The sequence below is a fragment of the Melospiza georgiana genome, chromosome 2 (assembly GCF_028018845.1).
Source record: "Melospiza georgiana isolate bMelGeo1 chromosome 2, bMelGeo1.pri, whole genome shotgun sequence".
Taxonomy (NCBI): Eukaryota; Metazoa; Chordata; class Aves; order Passeriformes; family Passerellidae; genus Melospiza; species Melospiza georgiana.
In genome coordinates this window covers 2,275,104-2,299,054 of record NC_080431.1, presented here as the reverse complement: position 1 = coordinate 2,299,054, position 23,951 = coordinate 2,275,104, and the positions used below count along the sequence as shown (strand labels likewise).

The 23,951-nt window shown below is 39.7% G+C and overlaps 2 protein-coding genes across 2 annotated transcripts in view; both read right to left on the bottom strand.

The window, feature by feature from the left end:
- Window positions 1–1,286: 1,286 nt before the first annotated feature.
- C2H3orf38 (chromosome 2 C3orf38 homolog) lies at window positions 1,287–6,134 on the bottom strand. Its single transcript, XM_058045448.1, has 3 exons — window positions 6,002–6,134; window positions 4,463–4,680; window positions 1,287–2,773 (listed from the first exon to the last, which is right to left on the bottom strand). Exons 1-3 carry the CDS (start codon window positions 6,132–6,134, stop codon window positions 2,198–2,200), a joined length of 927 nt encoding a protein of 308 aa, XP_057901431.1. The 3' UTR covers window positions 1,287–2,197.
- Window positions 6,135–9,220: 3,086 nt separating this feature from the next.
- Window positions 9,221–23,951, bottom strand: part of ZNF654 (zinc finger protein 654) — a 30,045-nt gene continuing 15,314 nt past the window's right edge. Inside the window, exons 5-9 of the mRNA XM_058018608.1 lie at window positions 22,142–22,344; window positions 21,268–21,407; window positions 17,080–17,221; window positions 13,303–15,628; window positions 9,221–12,979 (exon numbers count right to left, since the gene is read on the bottom strand). Coding sequence (XP_057874591.1) covers window positions 12,972–12,979; window positions 13,303–15,628; window positions 17,080–17,221; window positions 21,268–21,407; window positions 22,142–22,344 — 2,819 coding nt within the window. The 3' untranslated portion in view covers window positions 9,221–12,971. The remainder of the gene's footprint in view (window positions 12,980–13,302; window positions 15,629–17,079; window positions 17,222–21,267; window positions 21,408–22,141; window positions 22,345–23,951) is intronic.

Below are 23,951 nucleotides of genomic sequence, written 5' to 3'. Positions count from 1 at the left end.
GCAGTACATCTTCAAAGTGCTTTGTAAGCTGAAGTACACTGCAAGACCTAAAAGCAAAATGCTGTGGCTTTTGGTATCTTTACTGGAGACCTGTTTTTTCTCCTTTTACAGAATTTTATCACCCTGCAGAGTTCACCCTTATCCAGCTTTTAGGGGAAAAGGAACAAGCTACTGAGACAGATAATGCATTGCAAGAAAAGAGCAAGCAAGAAGCATCTTGTGACAAGGGAACATAAAAGGTTTCCTGTCATAATAAAGACAATTATAACAGGAAAAACCCCAGCAGAATAAAAAATTAAAGAGATGAAGATTATTTGACACCTTTTACAAACTCCCGAATACACTTAAAACCTTCATTTCATGGGGAGCATCCAAAGGAAGCACAGAGGGACACGATTTCCATTGCTTAACGTTCAGAAAGTTCCATGTACTTTGCTGCAAATCAGAATTTTGCTTTTTATCAAATTATTTACCAGACAGAGATCTAGAAAGCACAAATTTAGCATTGCAGCTTCAGTGGTAGTGATAGACATAAGAAACTGTTATTGAAAATATTTGTTGTGGTAAGAAACAGAGGAAAATGGATGACAACAATTATGAAGAAATTTTACTTCATTTTTTCAACCTCCTAAATACAACTAAAATGTCCAGTGCTTCCAATGGTAAATCAACAATTAATTCCTTCAGCTCTGAACAGCAGCTTCTAAAAAGAGGGTTGAAATCACTCCTGTAAAAATTTCAGGTTTTTGAAACTTGTCCAGCTCCATTTAAACAAGTCCTAACCTTTCCCTTAAAGTCAAGGTTAAGCCAAAACCTTTGCCACACAATGTTCTTCTACTCTTAAAACATTCTGTCTGTGTCAATGTGTTGAAAATTCAATTTGGAACTCTAAGTAAGGATATTTATTCTAAACAATAGAAAAATTAGAAGCCACAACTCAGTTGTTTATTGAGAAAGAACATCCCAACACAGTATCTCAACTTTTGCTTAGAAAAGAAATTAATTTAAGAAGAAAGCAAGATTCAGACTGTTCACAAAGATCAGTTCTGTGCATACCTGAACCTTCTTGTTTCCTCTCACCCAGCCATACTTCACCAACACACACCTGGGAACAGTTCTTCTGCTTCTGCTAAAGTTATGGGGAATGTTTATGTTGTCAGAACTTTAAACAGTGAAGACAGAAAATTAAAACAAAATTCTCAAACAATCAAACAAGATGCAGAAAAAGAAGTTTTCACCTCACTTCACCTCTAATCCCCTATAAATAAACACAGCAAAAAAAAAAATCAAGTTTTACACTGGCAATAATTTAATAATTTCCTATTATTAAGTAGTAAATGGATAACTTTTCTTAGTGTGACCTATCACTGTAACCATCCAGTGGTAACAAATGGACTTTCAGTACCTGTAATAAAACAGCTCAGAGTAAACAAAATACTTATTTTGAGAAAACATACAAAAATCAAAACTATTACATTAAAAACTCTCTTGTAATTACATACAAAATAACTATCAGAGCATTTGGTTCATACAGTGTTGCTGCAAGTTTTGAAATCAAGTTCTTGATCCAACCCAGTCAGTGCTAGAAATGGGTATCCATCTCAAGCCTGTCTGCTTGGGGACACAGACAGAAAACATTCTGTGTGTTCAAGACAAAACTGGAACCATAAGGTAAAAGGACAGGAAGCAATCAGTGCAAAGAAGCTAAAAAAAAGACTCCAACAATGCCAAGTTCCCTGCACTGTCCCATTAAAACACATTTAGAACATCCACAGCAGCTGCCTCCATTCACAGTGTTTTGTTTTGGGTTTTCTATTGGTTTTCCTGGGACTCAGATGCCCATTTAAACACTTAGCCCTCCCAGATTTCCACAGCCAGATGCAATGACTTCCTGCTACAGCTCAGGTGAGAGTGTCAAATGGTGTCCTGAAGGGAATGGGCAGTTTGTGAACCCCTCATTACACATGGCTGCCAATCCATATTTAAATGCAACCACAAATAACCAAACTCCACTCTAATGACAGTGCAAAACCTGAAGGAATACCCATGAAATATTTGTTAGCTCTTAGAAAGTGCCTACAAGCATCACTTGTGTTAATACCCTGTATCTCAGCCTGCCACTCAGCAAATCTTACTCAGAGAAGAGAAACTGCATGGCAGCAACAACCCAGCCCCTCAGCCAGCTGTGACAAAAGGCTCAGAACTTCTGAGGTTCAAACACAGTCAGTTCATTCCCATCATAGAACTCTCTCAGTTGGTTGGACTCATATTTTATGGAAGGTGGTTCCATTTGCATCCCAGGCTCCAGAGCGTTCTGCCCTACTATTTTAAGGTTCACCAGTTTTATCTTCCAGGTGTTATTCCTCATGGGGCAGCTGATGAGCCCAAAGATTTGCTCAAAGATACCCAAACAAGTGTTGTCTCTGTGAACTGTGCCAGCCACTGCCACCAGCACCAATCCATGAGGGGACATGGCACATTTCAGGCCACTGGAATGCAAATTTGGGTTGAAGAGGAGACATTCTTCTTTAACCAACGACAGCAGGCGCAGGCTCACCATGTCTGCACCCACATATTGTTCCACGTTTTTTTCCAAAGTGTTGTAACAGAACTTCAGTTTGGCATCCTCCCAAAAGTGCTGTGGTCCCCATGTTGCTTCAGATTTTACTCCCAAAGGGTGCTGAGAGTTCAGGAGTTCAAAGTACCACTGGCAGAATTCTCCTCCCAGACCAACAATGTCATCTTGTGGTGACTTCTGTCCACTTCCATGACTCTGCAGTCAAGCAAATTTTTTCCTTAGAACTGTTCAGCAAGATTATCATTTAGAAAAACATCAGATCATGCACATACTTATATTAAACCTTTTAAGAGAGTGCCTGAAGAGAAATACCAAAGTAAAATCTCATTTATTTTTACCAACATGATTATCTAATGTAGAGAACCAGGACAGGTTCTTGGAATTACACCCAGAAAGTGCTTCACTGTCTTGGGCTCTTTACAAAGAGGAAAATCCTGGTTCTACTGAAAAAGAGCAAGGAAAGGATGTAAATTGACATTTTTTGGAACTAAATGCACAGTTACTTGGTAGGTCTTCTCAGTATTTATGACTTGACAGCAAGACATTTTTTAGAAATAAATCAAATATCAAGTTTGCTAACACAGTCTGGTAAGTATTAAATTGTGTTTTAAGCACTAAGCAATTAAGTCTAGAGAATTCTGTACAGAAATGCAGTATTTTCTTCACTACAAGATGAAATTAATTTCCAATTCTGTTACATGGCTTAGGGCTTCCCATTTCTTCAAAGTGGTGAAGAGACGAGAATGCAAAGAAAGATGTGATAAATAACTCAACTGACTTTCTTTTAAATTTATGAATGTGTTTCAAGTATTTCATTTATGTACCATTAACCACAGAATTTTGTTAAGAGAAACCTTTTTTCTCTAATTATGCACACAGAAAATTGTTTTGGAAACAATTCACAGCTAAATGCTAACTGTCATCAGTTAATCCCTGAGTGAAAGCTCAGTGCAAGAGGTTCTTAACAGGGACAGAGCTCTCACAGCCCAGAAGGTGGGGCTGCTGCCCATGAGGGCTCTGAACAACAGCAAGGGGGCCAACTAGAACCACAAATTAACTTCTTCAAGTTCATTACACCATGAGGATTTGCTAACTGGCAAAAATTTTTACTTCCAAACAAGCTATTAACACCAAAATACATTTCCTTACACTGTATTAAGTGTTACAAATTCATGGGCAAATTTTGTTCAGCTCTTTCTGCCTCACATGGAATTCATTGCTGCAGCTCAAGAGAACAGCTCTTACTCAGCTGAATGTTTGTTGCTTTTCCTTCTGATCAAGGGACATCTGCATGGACATTTTTTAGATCTCAAAGAGGAAATAATCATCTAAAATACAGGGGTAAGGAATGTGTCCTCTGTTCCCACCAGTGTTCTGTTGTAGGTTTTCCAGATCTTGGGGGCAGGCATTCCTTGCTACAGCTCTGAAGAGAGCTCACCATAACTATGAGTTCAGTTGTTTGGAAAAACAGGAAAACAAATGGCACTGACCTGTCACTGCTGGAAACAGCACATTTAATCAATATATAAACTCAGTAAAACCCCAAAGGCCCTTGCAGGATTTCTGTGCCATTCTTACTGTTTTCAGTTGCCCCTCAACTCACAAAACTACTTGTGAATAACTTCTATTTTAGTCTATAAGACAATCTAAAAACTAAAAAGCATGGAAAAGACCCCGCACATTAGAGCTCAAACACTGGGGAAAACAGAACAGGCATCTTCATACGCTGTAATTTAAAACCCAACCAAACCCAACTAACACCAAACCAACCAAGAGTTAAAAAGGTTTGGCACCTTCCTACAGGCTCAGGGCCACATTTGCACTGCTCACCCCGTGGAGGCAGCGCTGAGCAGCCGGAGGGTTTCCAGCAGCAGCAGCACTCACCTGCGCAGGTTTCCTGTGCCCTGGCTCCGGGGCTCGAGCCGGGAGCTGCCCGCTCCAGAGCTGCCTCACTCGCTCGATCAGGACGTGTTTCTCCGAGGAGGGAGGCACCGAGACTCCCTGCGCCGCCAAATACTTGAAGATGATTTCTCTGTAGACTTTCCTGCGCCTCAGAAGCTCCTCCACGTTTTGGCTGTACACCAGAATGGCATGAATGGCCTCTGCAAAGAAAGAAATTGAAGTTAGAGTTATCTTCTTTCACAATAAAACCCCAAACCTAAGCTATTTCTTAAACTCCTGAGCTCCAAACACAGCACAAGACAAGGGGGCAGGACACGAAGACAAAAGTTTGTAAACTGAAATCTGGCCTCATCATATCAGACAAAGAATACACCCAAAAGCTTGCAAATATGCTTCTTGGACAGGAATTCCAGTGACTATTTCAGCAATGCACAGTAGTTTGAGAAAATGAAGCTCCACCTCCTTCCTCCTTCTTGAAGCCTGTTGGAAATGAAACTAAATCTGTTTTACTTCCACACTAATGGGATTACAACTCTCATGTTCATAAGAATATGCATCCTAGCACAACAATGCATTGAATAGCAACAATAAACAAAATTCAGCTACAAGGCTCTGTGGCAGAAGGAGGAAACATGATAAAACTTAAATTCGCTTTAAAGCAGTTATAGCAGACAGTTCCCACCCGAACTGAGGCTAGCACTTAACAGGGGATGTATAAAAACTCTAAATCTAACCAGAAAGAAATAGCTAAAGCAAAACACAAAAATCTTTTCATTTAACTTACAACCACTGCAAAAAGTAGGGAAAAAAAAGGTAAGAGGAAAAAAAAAAAACCCCAAAACCTACAGGCAAAAGACCTTTCAAAGAAATGTATTGGGCAAATCTTACATGTTTTAGTTACATCACATGAAATATACTCAAGGCTGAGTACAAGCACATATATATTACACATACATACTCATCAGGTGTGTGTGTATATATATATACACACCTGAGGCCACTGGGCAAAAACCCAACAAACCCAGTGGCTGCAGGTAACTCACATAAAAAATTAATTCTTAGGAAACAAATCTCAACAAAGCAATGGAGGATGGTCACAGCTGGAACTGTCCTGCAAAAAAAGTAAGTTCAACAGAGATTTGTATTTCACCCTTTCAAAACCTGAAAGCAAATGTGACTGACGCCACCAGCGAGAGACTCTGGAGCTTTCAATACTTCTAAGCACTAAGGGCCCAGCCGCGCTCGCAGCTCACTGCAGGGGTCTGACAGGACAGACATGCTCGCCGAGCTGAACGTTGGCTACGACCCCGTCGCCACCGCAACCTCCTCGGCCTGACCAGCCCCAAGCTCCGAGCAGCCGCCCCCCGGAGCTGCCGGGCCGTGCAGGAGACCGCTCCCGGCAGCGACCCCGAGCCCTGCGCGCCCCGGGGCAGCCGCAGCCGCCGGGCCCGGGGATGCGAACGCAGGGCCCGGCCCCGCTCGGAACGCCCCGGGCCGGCGGTGCCGGCGCTGCCCGCGCACCTTGGCGGCTCTCCGGGTGCACCAGGCGGTTGGTGACGGTGTCGGTGAGCGCCAGCAGCTCCTCGGTGTGCAGGAGCTCCAGCAGGTCCCGGCACCCCGCCCGCTCCCGCTCGCTCAGCCCCGGGCCCGCCATGGCTGCGCCTCGTGCAGCGCCGAGCGCCCGCCGGAAAGCGCGGCCGGCACCGAGGTTCCGCTCGGAGAAACGGCCCGGGGGGCGCACAGCGGCTGGAGGCGGGCTGAAATGTACAGATTGTGAGTGTTAAACGTATGGAGAGTTTAGATCTGAGTCTGTCCTTCCCTTCCAGCTCGCCCCGATGCCGTGCTGAGCTCTGGGGAGATGCCGGAGAGCAGCAGCATAGAAAGGGATGTTTGGGTACAGTGGATGGGAGCCGGCCCTGGAGCCAGGGGCAACATCCCTGTGCTGGGGACAGCTTGGACAGGGAGGCGATTGTCCTGGGGACAGCCAGGGGATTGTCCTGCTCTGCTCTGGGCTGGGACAGCCTTGCCTCCAGTCCTGGGGCACCTCTGGGCACCGCGGTTCTAAAGCCATTACAGAGCGTCCATGGGGAAGGGCCTTGAGGAGAAGCTGTATGAGGAGGGCTTGGTCTCTTCAGCTGGACAAGAGGAAGACTCTTCCCTCCTGAAGGGAAGAGGAGGGACAGACACTGACCTCTCTGCGGTGAGAGTGACCTGAAGTGTCAGGGAAGGTTGAGGCTGGGTATTAGAAAAAGGTTCTTCTCCCCAGCACCAGCCTGGCAGAGCTCAAACAACAGCACAAGGGTGCTCGTAGCACAGGGTGTGGCTCTCAGGGTCCCGTGCAGGGCCAGGAGTTGGACTCCCTGGGTGTCCCATCCAGATCAGGATATTCTCTGATGTCATCCTATGATTCCTACCACTGGTCACCTCACCTGGACTAAGCCAGAGTCCAATCCGCTTGTGCCTGAGGCAAGAACTGCATGTGCCCAAGTGATGCATGGCCCCAGGACAGCATGGCACAGCATCTGTTTAAGGAAAACCAGTCCTATAAGCTAAAGATGCTTTTTGTTACTAAATAAATGCAAGCTCTCAACCTTGTGTTACTCTCCTCCACTTGGCACTGTTTTCTCTGTCAGGGGCAGACAACCAGTGATACACGCTTCATAAAAGAGGAAAGATAGACAAAAGAGGGAGTAAAAGACAGTAGAAGCTTCCACTGAACTAAACATCATAAGCTACACGCTGAGAAAAATAGAGGTGCAGAGTGCTTGACCTCTCTGTGGCAGAAAAAGCCAACACTCTGCTCCACACCATGCTTTAACAGAAATGTGTAAGGAGATCACCTTTTTGTGCTAAAGCTGTCTGTGATTTCAAACCTAGGAACACACAGATCCTGTAAAGACACAAAATAACTACGTTTGAATTACTGATGATGCTTTTACACAAACAACTGAACTCATCATTTTGGTGGGCTCTGTTCAGAGCTGTAGTAAGGAACACCTGCCCCCAAGATCTGGTAAACCTACAACAGAACACTGCTGGGAACAGAGGACATTCCTTATATCCCTGAATTTTAGATGACTATTTCCTCTGAGATCTAAAAAAAGCCCATGCAGATGTCCCAGGTTGATCAGAAGGAAAAGCAACACATATTCAGCTGAATAAGAGCTGTTCTCTTGAGCTGCAGCAATGAATTCCACGTCAGCCAGAAACAGCCAAACAAAACTGGCCCATGAATTTTAAATTCAGCATTCAGATAAAAACTCAATCTGGAAGCATCTGGAAAGCTTTAACAGAATAATGCTTATTGTCTGCTGCGCCAAACTTCCCTTCATGTGCACAATGATTTAATATTCTTGATTAGTATCAATCCTGCAAACTACAAATTAGACAACTCATCTGAGAAATATAAATTACCTTCGCTTCATTTTGCTTATGTTTCAGTAAACCCTTATTTAGATTTGCAACCTTCAAGGAGTAATGCCTATCCAAATCTTCTGGAATTCAGGGAAACAAAAAAAAAAACAAACCAACCTCAAGATACCATTTTAAAAATTAGATTGAGATCTTTGCTCTGCTTTCAGTAAGAAATCAGGGGATGGGAGGGGGAAGGCAGGGAGAGGTTTCCTCAGCATAGTCACATACCCATTAATCCTTAGAGAGGAAAAGTACACTGGCATCAGAGATTAGAGACACTTTTCAATATTCAGGACTAATGTCTCCCCACAGTTCCTTTCCTGCTCTAAACCAACACCAGCCCTGTCAGCAGGATTATTTATAATATATTCACATTTTATCTTACTTTTTAAATCTTCCCCCTTTGGAGGCAATGGGGTGGAAAAGTGATAATCTCAGAAGTAGGTTTCCTTTTTTTCTCTCCTTCTCATAACTCAAAATTCCATTTAGAGTTTTTATTCCAACTTTTAATTGACTTGAGCATTGAGCAGGAACTGGCATTCCCAAAGGGGAAGAAACAGGAAAATTATTAGCCTATATAAACCAAAAGGCGAACAGTACTCTTGTAACAATAAACTGCTGTCGTAGTTCAAGGAGTTACTACAAGGACTGTCACTGTATTTTCTCCCTTCTGTCCATCTGAGGAGGAACAAAGCAGTTTCTATTTGGTGTTAACATATTTAACAAAATATTTATTAAATAGTTTATGTACACATTGCCATTTTGATAAATATTTTTGCTGGCAAAATGTACCTGAGATCCCTTACACTTACCTTCCTCAGGCAAGGACCTTGTCAAAATTATCCACAGTAGAAAACAAAGGTAAGTTTGAAGTTACACACACACAAAAGTCACCATCCAAAATTTTCCAAAACACAGTCAAAAAGCTGCAGTCAAAAAAACCTAGGAATTTACAGGGCTGTGAATAATAAATCTAAATTATCCAGTAATTTCAGGTGGCAGTGGTGAACTGTCTGAAGCAAAACAAAACAGCAGTTACACTGTCTTGCTGTCTGAACTTGACCACCAACCAGAAGCAGAACTATCTTAAAACAGTGGCACCCTGACTTCTCTGTGGCCCCAAATTTGGATTTTGAGCCCTAGGAATTAACTGCTGTCCCCATTTTGAAGCTTGGTCTGTTCAAACCCAAATATGCACACACCTGGAACATCAGGACCTGGCATCTTCACACAGGTGCCACTCAACCATCAGATACCAAACATAACACAGCAGCTCTAAACATGACAGCAGCATTTCCAGAGTGATTCTCCAAAAGACAAGATCAGTTTCTATCAACAACAAAGACAATGTTTTATTGAACAAATCTATGTACAGTAAAAAAGGTCTTTAAAATGAAACACTACTGTAGATTTATTGCAGTTTGATGGCTCAGTTTTAATTTGTACTCTTATATAAAATGCAAAGTAAAATAATTTAACATTCAACAAGGAAGCACAAATTTCCTTTCTTGCTGAACCTGTAACAGCTTTTACAAATTAAGAGTCCCAAATGCATACACTGCATTTAATCAGAAAGGTGTTATACAGTACCAAATAAATTAAGAAAATAGTAACACTACCCCCTTTGGGTCTTTTGTCCATAGCACTGGTGTTAAACAATAAAAGAAATGAGTACAGCTGAACCTTCCATGTGATATTAAAATCACAAAGTTTAATGTTATAAATTATCCAAACTATACAATTCATATAATTTTTATGAATATGGCTAAATAACCAAAGTACCAGTGACCGTGTCCCACAGATATGACCACTTGCAACCTACTTTCAGTATTCCTTTTTTCTTTTTGTGAAAGGTGCCTACACCAAGCGGCAGCTTTTTGAAATGAGAAATTCCATGACCTTTCCAGTGAAACATGATGGGGTTAGAGGAGACACTCTCAAAAAGAACGCCCAAATCCAACAGAAGGAATGTCATTAAATGCACCAACTTTGATCCAACAAGGCTCCTAAGCTCATAGACAACTTCAGGCAGCTTTAGGGTAGCTGGAGGCTTCCATCAGGATTTATTAAATCAAAGTGTTACATCTTCGAGGATTTCCAATTATATCACACAAGGTTAAATATCAGGGGAAAAAGCCAAAAAACCTACAACTTTCAAGACCTGTAACCTGTTTTCAGCCTTAGAAGTTGCAGGCTTGGTATGGGGTAATACTCAAAATAAAAAAAAACCCTTAAAAAGCATGGAGAATTATTCCACACATGATCCAAGTATCTTTTTGCCTCTGATTAAAGTTGCTTAATACTGCAACTTTCTGAGAATACCAACAGGTATCAGAGTAGCTTAAAGAAAATGCAATGTCTTTTGAAGTGAAAATAATTACTTTAAAACAGTACCACCCAGTTGCTACTTAAAGTCAATTTAACAGATTCCTGAATAATTGTTAGATGATGCTCATCTTCACCTATATGTAAGAATTCATATTTCCTATTCTCCAGAGTGTACACACTGAATACATGAGAGAAACAAATGGTGGTGTCCCAGAAAAGCATCTTGGAACAAAAATAACTTTAATGCAGGTACAAAAAATTATGGTCACAGTTTATGCATGTACACAGATGCATTTATCTACACACTTAAAACAAAGATAATACAAGTCTCAATCATGTTTTTAAAGCATCTTCAAACATATGGAGCTCCAGGGAAAAGGCAAAAAAGCACCAAAGATTAAAAGGTACATTAAAAAGATTTTCCACAAACGTCTTCGATTTTTTTTGTTGACTCACTTTTTAGATTTTCAGAACTGTAATACTTTAACATGAACCTTTTTTTCTCCCAAATATATTTAAGCAATGTCCAGCAAAGAAGGGGGAGCCTGGGAACATTCAACACAGTACCCAGGTCCTTAAAAATTAGTTGGTATCTTAAGTAAAAAATGTGAAAGTGCATTTGTCTGATAAGGAGCATTAACTTGGTTTAAAAAATTTAATGTATTTACACATGTAAATATATATATAGTGTGTATATATGTATATATAATGAATGATGCATTTAAATCAGGTTTTTTGCAACTGCAAAAAAAAATTTCTTTGGTGCCTCAAACATCATACAAATCTCTGGAAGTGGGCCATAACTGGGATTCATGTAATGCACACATATCTGTGATCATAATTTTAGAACCTTTTATATTAAACCAACTCAAAGTTAAGGCAAAACTCTCCTAGAGCTCAAGAGCATGATTTTGAATTCACATTCTTTTTACCTTGCAGGAAGGGGAAAGAAAGCATGCAAGTATCTGTTTAGTTCCACAGAGGATTATCAGCAGAGGCATTACTGAACTACTGAGTTTGTTCCAGAACTACTCCATAGCCAACCTTACAGAGAAAACCCTTGGGTTTGCAAGAGTGAGCCATTGCTACAATCAACAGAGGGCTTTATGCACCCCCCCCTCATTTTTTACTGATGAATTTTCACCCACCTGTTGATTTAAGCCCTGCACACACTGTGATGAACTCTTCAGTGACACATGAGCAGAAACAGTTGCTCTGTGCTGTCCTGCATTTCTGGAAGGACTCTGAACATCAGTTTTCACCCCTGTGCCTCCCCCTGCCTGAAATCCTACTAAAACTTCCATAGAACAGGATCCCAAATAAAAAAAAAAAATGTGGCAAGACAGTGTGAGACAAATTAAAGGACCAATTTGTACAGTAATTGGACAATGTGCATCTTTGCCACACCTCTGCCTTAGGGTAGGAAGACCAAAAATTACAATGGCATCTCTTTTGGTTTCAAAATCTTCTGTATTTCAATTTTCCATATAGAATTGAAGAACTCCTATTTCCTGTCTTCACATTGTGATTGTTCCTATGAACAGTGAATTGTGAATAAAGTGCTTAACATTTAAGTAACTCCTTCACCAGCCTCTGGGAAAGCCTCTCCTTTCAAGGGATGCTACTAAATGGGATTGCAATATGTCTTGGGGATTGAGAGGACTCCTGTTTTCTTCTTTCTTGACAGTGAATAATGAGTGACAGTACTGAGTTGTGGCCCATCACCATTAAGCAACATAACAGATGTGAAACAGGTTCTTCCTGACCTTTCTGTTCACCCCAACCTGATGTGCTCTGCCTCTGTTTGCCTTCTCAAGTCCTCGTCTGTCCTACCAACAGCTGAGGGACCCCTGTGCTTGCAGAATATTAGTTTAACTTAGCCCTCCCAACATTCCAGATTTGCTTCCATCAGCTGCTGTTAATATCCACACAATCTATCACTTGTGTTGGTCTTCCCACACCTACAGCAGATGTTTTACAGGAGCCACTTTTACCTCAGCCTTGCAAAGGGCTTCTCTTGCATGCATCTGATTTCAACTGTGTGCAAGTCTTACAAAACCGCACATCAACTCACTTTCTCCTGCTTGTTCTGTATTTCAAGTTTTTGACTATTCCAGCATCCCAGCTAGCTCAAGATTTCCTTCCACATTCCTCTTTGGATTCTGAGTAGAAGTTTATGAAACAATCTCCATTCTTTTGAGCAGATAATGGACTCACATACTCAGAATAAAAAAAAGTAAAAAAAAAAAAGAACGCATGGTTTCTTTATGCATTTATCCACAAGGTAAGAAAGTAATACCTCCTTGAATGATTCCTTCTCAGCTGTGTGGACAGATAGCCATTAACCACACAAACTACAGCAGCTTTCAGAACTGGCTGGTTGGATTTCCACAAGGCAATGAACACCTCTGCCTGCTCACCTCTATGCCTCATTGTCCTTCAACTTCATGCTAGAAAAGCTGTGCCATTAAGCTTCAATCATACATTTGGAATGAACATGGCTTTTTTTGATAACTGGTACTTTGGGGGTTTTGTAGCAACTTTTCTGGACTCAAAACCTGCAGAGCTCCTATCACTCCATTGTGAGTTTTGTCTAGAAAATGTGCTTTGTCTTTATCAAGGTCATGTTTTTCTACAGGAATTTGAGACTGCTTCATGATTAAGGCCAACTAGGAAACAAACTGACGCTGCTTCATGTAGTGTTTCCTTACACCACTCCTCATCTGATACTTTTCTCCACAACATTGAATCAGGCACCTGTAAAAGACAAAAGATCAGAACATAAATAATTTCTTAACCTAGAAGACTGCTTATGTTTTTCACCATATTTAGTTTCAAACACAGAAGGAAAGACAGATTGATTGAATGACCCCATTCTGTTTTATCAGAAGTCTTTTCCATTAGTTTGACTACAAATTGTCACCACCTCTTTCTTATTCTGAACAGCATGTCCAATTTTAACTTACAATTTAGCAGAGTACTGTGATTTAGTTAGTGTGTGTCTTATCTATTTCTGTTTGCAGAGAGCATTTTCTGATTGACTGCCAAAGAAAGCAGCATGGAAGGACTGCAGGACTTACTTTCATCATCTGAATCGAATCCAAAGAGCGTCTGACACTTCTTTTGTGCAAGGTGAGCCTCAAGTGCTTCTGAATTACAGTAGATGGTCAAGCAGTTGCCACATCTAAATCTTTCTGTTGATTTGCTACAAATTTTGTCTTGTTCAGAGTAAGCATCTACCTCATCAGCCAAAATTTTTCTCCGTTTTGGCATGCTAATGTAACGTTCATCAAGGTAACTGGGAGGCAATGGTCTGACGTAGGGTTTTGTTAAGATGACACCATATGAAGTAGTCTCTGTTGTCTGATTTGGTTTAGAAGGTACTTGTGAGACTGCAGGAGCAGTATTTTGTGGTGCATCATGACAATTCTGTAAAACTGGTAACACTGACCCATTTTCTGTCCTTGTTTCATCTGCTACTCTGTCCAAAGGTACCTGGGCTGCCTTGGATGATGTCTGATCTGGGTCACTGTGCCCATTGACCAGTTGGTCACTAACAACACTACAGTTTTCAGGATTTGGCTGTAACACAGGTGTCTTTTGGTCTATCAAACTTAAAACTGGAGCACTACACTCAGATGAACTTTCATTTCCATTGTGAATTACATTATTTGCTTTCTTCTCCACACTTTGAATATATGTCTTTGGTTCTGCAGAATCTTTCCTTGACTTCCAGGTTGGAATTGGTAAATCTACAGTTTCTTTTTCATTAACAGATTCATCATCATCTTGGTAACTACCAGGTTCTGAAGGATCATCTGAAGAATCTTTTTCACTTGCATCTTCTGCACATTCTGGGGTTTTATTTAAATAATGCTGAGCCTCGTGTTCATACAGCAAAGGGAGCTCCTCAAATAGCTCACAGCAGTTTGAGAAATTGCACTGGGCTTTAAACACACTGTGACTTTTTGTATGTTCTGCAAGCTCAGTTGACAGCTTAAATCTCTGATTACAATTAAAGTGTAAACAAAAGTAAACATTTGGATACACATGTCTCTTCAGGTGGTCTATAAAATGTTGGGAATCAGCGAATTTCCTCTGGCAGAAGCGGCATTTTCCTTTATTCCATTTCATTATGTGCTGCTGCACCTTCAGATCAGTTGGGTGAGTTTTTCTAGCATGTTTGTTGAGGAATCTTATTTTTTTAAACACTCTAGCACAACCATTAGCAGGGCACTTAAAGGTTCCTTCCTCATCCAAAGCATCAATATCCTTTTGAGGGCAAAACACTCCATTCACTTTATGCAGAATGGGTGACTCTTTACTGGAGCTCTCATCATCCTCAGGCAAGCTCTCTGTACTCAAAGCATCAGGAACATTATTAAAACAGCTGTCACTACTGTTTTCAGTAGCATCATCCTGATCACTTAGGTGGTTTTCCACTGCCTCAAAAACCTGTTCTGCATTCTCAGCCTCCTCTTGGACCTGATCAGAACTCAGAGGTACTGCAGGTGCTGTAGCCTCTGGCTCAGTATCTTTGGAACCCTCAGAATTCCCATTTTCAAGAGACACAGGAACACTAGAACATTGCACTTCATGAAGAGCAGGAGCCTCCTGATCAGCCTCAAGAGCTGCAGCAAGATGTTGCCTTTCTATCTTCCTGACATGATTCCTCAAGTGCTTCAGCATCAGTCCTTTCTGCCTGAACTTCCTGGTGCAAAGCACACAGGAGAAGCTGCCCTTTTTTTGGTGAGCTTGTGCGTGTTTCACTATGTGATCCCCAAGGAACTCCTTGTTGCAGATCACACAGCGGTGCCTCGGTTCAGTCTGATCCAACGTTCTGGATGCCTCAAGAGCCTGGTGGTTCTTTCTGGCATTCCCTTTGGAGCTGGCTCCAGAGCCATTTCCAGGGTCAAGCTCCCCATTGCTGACATCTGTTAAACAGCCACGTTCCTCAGCCAGAGCTCTGTACTCTGCTGTTTTCTCTGTGTTTGCAGGAGAGTTTTCCAGTGTACTTTCACTCAAGCCATCCAAGGCCTTATCCCCCAACAAGGCTAAACAATTCTGCTTGATCATCAAGAAATTCCAGAACTCTGGATCAAAAAACAATCCTTTCTTCAAGATGGGCAGCAGCTCGAACCGCACGCGGTTCTGAACAGAACTAGTGCACTCATTGTATTCTTCATCTGCACATTTGTACAAATGCTCAACAGTGTAGTAAGATTCCAAGGTGCGCTCCAGGAAAAAGATGGAGAGAGCACAAATTCTGAGGATCTCCAAGTCATTTGGCAGAAAATGAGCGATTGCTTTATAAATAAGACTTTTCATGTTGGGATCTTCACGGAGGTCCAGCTGTAGGGCACACCCACATATCTCAACACAGATCTGAAGGCCATCTTCACCAACCTGCAGGAAGGAAATCACAGTGTACATAAACAATTCCCAAACATCCCACATATTAATAGTCACCTATTGCAGAACAGGAGTTCAGAAAGCATCCTGCTACTGAACTTCACCCAAGGGCATGAACATTTTTAAATATTGCTCCAACAAAGCTAGCAACACAGATACAAAAATGGTTTGCACTGAAAACTGTAAAGCTACAAAACTTCAGCTCTGCCCCATGCAGCTCTGTAGTTAAAGACAATTATTTGGGGATATAAACCAGAACTGCAAGAGATCACAGCTGATCTATCAGTATCTTCTGCCAGCCTTTACATTACCTAGGCTGCTTCACAATATAATTGGACAGTTCCTCTATATTTTGGCCACTGTAACTTTTTTAGCTTTTTTTACATGAAAACCATGATAATATTGGTCAGTTTTGAACAACCAGCAGGAGAATCATAACCCATAGCCAAAAAGTCTAAAAGGCTTCATTTTCCAAAACTGATGACCCATCTTTCTAATGAGCAGAATTCCTAATCAACACTTGAAGCTGGGGGCCCTGTCCTGCACATGGAACTCCAAGGAATGATCAGAAATACTCTGCCCAACAGGCATCAGATTAAAGCCAAAAGTGGCACAGGAAATTTAGAAATAATTATTACCTCCTATATTTGGGTTTTAACAAATACAGACATTGCTCCATAAGTAGGGGATTATTAAAAAAAGACTATTCAGACACGAATAGAATTATTAATATCACCACATGCATTTTAGAATATATACCCTTGAACAGCAACAAATTATTGCATTTAGATCTGACAAAATAATTTAGAATTCATTTAGGGTAAAAGATATGAAGGAGCTGTTAAGTGAGGTCAATGGTAACGTTTGTTGGGAAACAGCTCTCAGCCTGTGTGCAAAGCATTGCACGTGACATCTTTTGCAGATGGGGCAGAACAAGACTGAGATCTGAAGCATGAAATACAGCACAGTTTTCTGAAGCAAAAATCAGGTATTCTTCTGTATTATTCTGCTTTTCCCTTTATTTTATATTAAGTAATTTTGTCCAGTTTTGATTTGAATGGGTAACAGGATTCAGAATTTAACAAGGATGAAGGGTACATATAATTACACAGATCCATTTCCTTAAGAGGTCAGCCTGAAAAAAAAACATCCCCAACCAATCATTCACATTTATTCCATGGACTTAGCCCTCAAACTTGCTGCAGAAACAGAAAAACTCAGAATTCAGTAAAAAAAAAAAAAAAATCTTAAAACCACACAAGCAACCTTAATATTGAAGCCCATTCTGGAACCTGACAAAATTTTAATAATATTATGTCCTTCCCTAACCCCTGTTTTTTAACTTTCCACCAAAAGTGGTCATTACACAACATGAACATCACTTCTCTTTATTTTAACTGGTTACCAAAGGAATGGTGCGTGAAGTAAAAACAAACAGAACTTACTTCATCCTTAATGACTTTCATGAAAGGGAAAATGACTCTGATATTTGTAGCAATTCTTAGAAGCTGGTAGCAGTGGTCCACAAAAACTTGTTTGGATGGGTTAGATTTGAGCTGCAGTTTACTCCAAATGAAGATCAGGTCCCTATTAGGTAGAGAATAAAATATTCCAATTACACTGAGTTTTAGAACACTGTCACTAAGCACAATACATTACTAAGACAATTATTTGCATATTCTGTGATTAAAATCATATTTGAGGGTGTAATAGTAACCTAATTAACACCAAGATGTGCACAACGGAAAAAGCAACTTAATTGCTTTGTTAAAGCATTCAAGGTATCTCCTATCACCAAGCAATTAAATATTCAACAAAACATTCATGTATTCAGCTCAGTTTCAGAGAAGTGCACAATAAAATCAGATAGAACAGCACCTAGCCCTCAACACTACAGGCAACAAATATCTGTGTGCTCTTGGGATTAAGTCACTTCCAGTACAAGGATGAAGAGTCCTTAGGAAAAGAAGCTTTTGAATGTGAAAAGTGGAAACAGCATAGGAAGCTCCTGATGTGCCAGGAAATAGTGATGTTCTCCAGTTATTACAGAGCAGTCATACCAAAACTTCAAATTCTACAGCTATCCTACATCTCCATGAACTGCAGTTAAATAACATTCCTGCCTGAGAAAAGGAAATCTAAGAACAGATTAGTGCTAAACTCTGCACATATATGTTAGCCTATAAAATAGAGCTACTTGAAGTTCACAGCATAAAAGTTCTATGCACTATAATTCAAAGACCTAGGAAGGCAACTGGGCTAACTTTTAGTCACAAGATTTGCCAGCACTAAGATCTCACACAGGGGCAGCTCTAGTTAGGACTCAGGAGAAATCCCACCACAGTGTTACAATGAAAGCAGGACCCACCGACTTTGCTTTTCTGAAGGAAGACACTTGTCTACTCCAGCAATCTCCTCCCTCAGAAAACAAACCTGGCTACTGAGAAAATTTGGCTGATTTCCAGTGTCAGACAAACCTTTTGAGGTTAAGCTTCTCTTAATGAGCTCAGAGCCTGAAAGAAGGGAAGTGACAGAACAGCCTATGACAAAACCAACTCCGCTTTTAAGTTCAGGACAGCTCTAGAATTCTGCTTGACACTGAGACCTTGACTGGTTTCTTTCAATCAGAACCCAAGAGAACAAAAGTTGAAACAAAGATCACGCTTATGGGGGAAACTGAAAAGGGACACCTATAAGCAGCTCATACACCAAAAATTAAACTTTCTGGTTTCCTAAAGATACAAACTGCTCACATCTGCCTTTACCAAGCTGAAAATCTGAATTCTACATACTTGCAAACATCATATACAAGTTTGAAATTAGTGTCTTCATGCACTAAACCACTCTTCACAACTCACTAGAAGCCTCAACCTCAAGTACAGAAGTAAGAACTGAGTAATTTTGCTGTTATATGTTACAATTCAATAATCCATCTCATTCTCTGCTTTGCCTCCTATCATTTCAGAGCAAGCCATTTCAATACTAATCCCAGAGAATGAGAGAAAAATCAAATTACTCTTGAGAGATTAGTGGTTAAAGGGGCTTGCAGTGTGTTCAGACAAGTGCTAGGCTGGCACAAGGAAAGAGCTGAAAAAGGAGAGCAGAAAACAGCAAGTAGAAGGAAGAGCTGCATGGCTAAAGAACAAGGTGTTATGCACAATTTACCTAGACCCTGACATGAAACAGTATTTTAGTCCTTTAGTTTTATTTTTCTATGTCAATACAATAGCTTCTCCTTTTTAAGTCCATTTCTGACTTTGGGACAATTTAAATTGTTACTGAGAGATCACAGAACTCAGCACCTCCTTACCAGAGGCAACCATGCATTCTAGCCTCTTAACTACCTACAAAATACCAAAACCACTGTGTGCCTCCAGCAGCAACATGAAATGATGGTTAAACCCTCCCTAACTTAGCTGGATCTAAACACTTTGCTGCTCTTAGTAAGTAGTGAACATGCTTTGCCAAAAGATTGATCAAACCTGTGGTAAAAATTCTTTGACTTACTAAATTTACTGCATAGAAATCACCTGAGAAAAGCCAAAATAGCATTTAAAAATCATCTGTCAGTGAAGGAAGGCCATCTGTGCCTGCTTGATCAAAATATTGTCTTCCTGAAGAGAACAACACTTTGATACAAAGTATAATAAACTGATTTCTTGCCATTATTTCACACAAAAAATTTAGTATGACCAAGCACAGCTTGCGTGATGATTTATTTTCAGGAAAATAATTTGTTCATCTGAATCTAGAGTTTATTCTTGATATCAGTGAAAATTTGAGTTTTGTGACCAAGCTGCTTAAAGATCATCTTCCTCTAAGATGACAGCTAATGGTTTTAGCTAGAAGAGTTCACATAGGCTGTCACAAATATTTGCTATTTCCAGCTTTCTAATCTGTTCTGTTGCCATATCTTTGCTAGTAGTGTTAGCAGCTAGATCTCTGTTTGATCTGCAAGGCTCTCAATTCCAGATCAGGTGAGATGATTTCTACTGTGCTGGAAACACTAACATGTTCCCTGGGGAAAAAAATAGACTCTGTAGGTTCATTTAACCTGGCTCCTACTACGTCAAAGATTGGACTACAGCATAGTCATGCCTTCACAACCTTTGCTGCAGTTTCCATGAGCTATGAAGTATTACAGAGCTCTTGTGGAGAACACAATTGTTAAGGCTCAGCATGTGAAGAATGAAACATCTGCTTGAGCAGCACAGACAGAATGGCTCTGAACTTTCTTCCAAAGATCCTCAAGTTCTATATTCTGAATAAATTAAAGTACTGAGATGGCAAGATTATTTCCCTGAAATCTAGATATCAAACAGTACTCAAGCCTCTAGTAGAATTTCCTCCTGGACTCATCTTTGACATCTGATTTGCCAGAACAAAAAGAGATACATCTTGCTTTGAGCAGCAATTTCAAAAATGGATTATGCAAAACTTGATCAGCTGGGTAAAAGCAAAGTCAACATGTTACTACAGCAAAAGGAGCTTTAATTACAGTATTGAAAATGCATTTCATCAAAGACTGACTCCCCCAATCAGAAAGCATTAATTCATGGAGGCTATACTTATAATTTCCTAATAAGAAATAGGGAGATGCAGCTTTTGGGCTGGAATCAGCAAACATGGATTCAATTCCCACTGAGCTCACACAAATGCCATCTTTTGGGTTGAACTTCATCTTTCCTATGGGGACAGTCCTGTCCATCATTTCCTGGACAGACTTGAAAAATGTCAGCAGCCATTGCCAACACACTGTACTACAATGGATGTCATTATCATAATCCCAATGGTTTTGATTGAGCAACTACTCCTACTACAGCCTAGTAGTTAAGGAAAAATATTAGTATCAAAGTAAACATTATCACATCTAACTTGTATTAGTTTCTCAAGACAAAAAAGCTTCTTGATTTCCTGGAATCTGGGAACACAGAAACCCAAGGTAGCTTCTGAACTCAAAATTAGCTAGATAGATAATTTGATCTCTATCAAATCCTTGCTAGGATGTTTTGCTTTAACTACCTAAACAAAGAAAGCATATTTTATCAAGGAATGCAGATCTTCCTATAGTTAGAGAAATTACACAGGCTCAACAGAATCATCGTCCTTAGCCATCTTCCAGTCCTCAGAATGATGAAATCTAGAAAACACAGACCTAAAACCAAGTCCAGGTATCAAGACAATTAAATGGGTGTGAAGACATCTTCAATGTTCTCTAGAGAACTCCATCTTGGTGATACCTCTGTTCATGACATCCAAGTTCCCATAATTAACAGCACATTTTCAGCACCACACATTCTCTTTTTAGGCACACTGGTGACACACTACAGTTACAGAGCAGAATATCTACATGGTTAAGACTACAGACTGCATTTTGCTAATAATAAATGCTACATTTCTAGGTAGGGTACGTAAAGTTTCACTTTTCTGTTACTTGGAAATAGTAAATAAAGAGTTATAAACTACTAGGCTACCCTCTATATGACTGTGTGTTAAAGGGCAAACAGGCACAACAGAAGCACCAGGAACATTTAAAAGTCATTTTTATATGATATTTTAAGTTAGACAAGTTTCATTTTGGCAATAAGCATGTATTTTCTGTTCAGCTGCTTCCCCAGAAATAAAGTATTTACCATATACAATACATGTCCCCATTTTGGAGCTGTGGGACTAGGAAGGATTCACAAAGCTGTAAGGCTAAGGTAGTCTTCCCTTCTTTTTCAGTGTTGCAGATGATCTCAATTCCACTCTTGCAATCAGTCCTCAACAAGTGCTATACAATTAAAATAAAATAAATTTAGGTCAATTTGCTGACATGAAATCAAAACCAACCAGATCTTGCTCTACTAAAAACTTCAGGAATTGCTATTAACACAGGACATCTTTGAAATGGTTTTTGTGTACATCTATAAGTAAAGATTTTACAAGGATTTCAAGCTCTTTCATATTCTGATGGTCATTACTCTAAGAAATAATTGTCTGAGAAATTAAAACACAACACAAAAGCACTTGTTCTTGCCATTTTGGGTAGCTTGTTCTTGAAAAAAGATCAAGAAATCCACTGTTATCTCCCAAGTGCTATTAGTGATAAAATAGCTCAAATCAAATCAGCTCAAGTGCCATTTTACATATTGGGGCATCATTAAAAAACTTGAACAAAACTATATCATGTATGATTAATGTTAATTAGGCACAAGTGCTTTTACTAAAACTGTTAATAGTAAAATAGTCAATACACTGAAGTCACAAAATATTTAGGGACTAGATCTACCAGAATACTTGACCAAAAAAATGCATTTAGGCCAGTAAGATTTGTAGGCACTTCACATTCAACTTTTCCAAGCTTAAGCCAGCACAAAGTTGAGCAACACCAATGTGGCTGCCTGATTTTATGACATTTGGTTCCACAAAATCAGAGTCCCACATGCTCCTCTTGACAACTCATACACAGCAAGTATAAAGCACCACTTCATTTTAAAAAAAGAAATGTATACTGACAAACAATACCTCCTGGAATAGCTGATCTTCTAATGGTGACATATAAAGACAGGTGAAAAGAGCTTGATGGAAATACAGATCTTTACTGATATCTGGATGATTTATGCAAGATTTGATAAGAGCCATTGCCTCAGGGATGCGTTCACAGGCAATAAGGTATCTGGCACGGAGTTCAAAGAACAGTGGATTTTCAGAGCTTAAATATTTGTTAACTGCACAGAAAAGAGAGATTTAAAGGCAATTAGAATATGAAGTCCAAACAACAAATATATCTAAATGTAATGCTGTCTTTAATAACAAATAATATTAAGAAAAAATATAGGCTCTGCTAAAAAAAGTCTATAAAATATTAAATACCATAAGAAATCTGTTCCGCTTCGAAACAGAAACGTTATTTTTCTTAAACCAGTAATCTAATTCAGTATTTTGTTTCTAACAAGTTAACAGAAGGTGCTACAAAGGATTGGTGAAATTTATATTGTATAGAAGCAGATGTGAGCATTTTAAAGAAAGAAAATTCCCTCCTTTCTAAGCAGTGGAACATGTGTGACTGTCAGAAGCACAGGATTGACATCACCTCCAAAGCTATAATTATAAATATTTTTTAAAACCTCAAGATACTCATTATCCATTAAAATGTAAGACCTCAAAGTAGTGAACAAAGTTAACTGCAATTCACAGGCTATTGCCTTAAAAAGCTTTGAATGCCTTGATTTTGCTTGCTTGGAAAACATATCTTCCTCTGAAAGGGTTACTGGGCACAATTCCTATCAAAATATCTTTAAATTCTGGCTCCTCATTTCTGGAAATCTTTTTTAGCTCTAGAAGGTAATATTAACACTAATATTTGAATGAAAAAAAATTCAAGTGAGATACTGAAAATACTCAACATTGAAGTAACTGGAAATTCATAAATACCTACAAGACATGCTTTGCATTTTTATAAATGATCATACAGATTGTAGTATCTCTGTTGATTACAAGCTAAAACATCACTAGCTACAAGGCTATAACTTTAGTACTTTAGTATTTCATGTTTTAAAGAGAGAAAGATTGTCAATTTAAAGTCAGTGAAGGCAGAAAATTCATCCCTTAGAAAGGATCTGTATTAATTACAAGCAATTTAAATTGATGATTACAAAATGGTTACTAAAAACTACAATCAGAACTAAGAAGTTTTCTTCCCCCAAAATGAAGAGATTACTTGTACAATAACCTTTCAGATAAAGCTTTTTTTAAGGATTTAAATACTTTCTTACACTTAAACCCAAGATTTCTCCAGCATCTCTATTTTTATGCAAGCTAGCAGTGTTCCATGCTAATGAACATTTAAGCAGTACAATCCAAGGTGTCAGATTTCAATTTGATTTGTTAACAGATGCACTGTAAGAAAGAAACATCTCATTCCCATTATCCTTCAGCACTTTAGAGAACAAATTCAGAAAAGGACTAAAAGGCAAGCCAGTGTCTAATGGGGGTGATGAACTGCAAGAAAAACTCATTATATGGATAAGTCCTTAGAGCCAAGTACAGGCCTCTCCTCTACTGAATTACCACCCTTAGGATAATAAACTACATCCTCTGTTTTGTATGCAAGCATTACTGAAAAATAAGGCTGGAAGAACTCAGCTCTGATAAGTGCTAATGGTAAGGAAATGCTGCCCATCTAACAAGTAGCTGTAACACCCTTTCCCCTTAAAGGAGTGAGAACTGCACTGCTCACCCTGTTCAGTATTTCCCACTTGGTGTGGGGAACTCTCAGGTCCCTTCTGCTTCACAAATGAGACTCTGACAGCCTCCTCTCCCAGGGAAAGGCATC

Bases quoted from the DNA above. Each gene is read 5' to 3' on its own strand.
- C2H3orf38 (XM_058045448.1), bottom strand. From the start codon at position 6,134: ATGGCGGGCCCGGGGCTGAGCGAGCGGGAGCGGGCGGGGTGCCGGGAC. The intron at 4,681-6,001 runs GTGCGCGGGCAG...CTTTCTTTGCAG, and splicing joins GCACCCGGAGAGCCGCCAAG to AGGCCATTCATGCCATTCTG. The intron at 2,774-4,462 runs GTGAGTGCTGCT...GCTTGACTGCAG, and splicing joins GGCACAGGAAACCTGCGCAG to AGTCATGGAAGTGGACAGAA.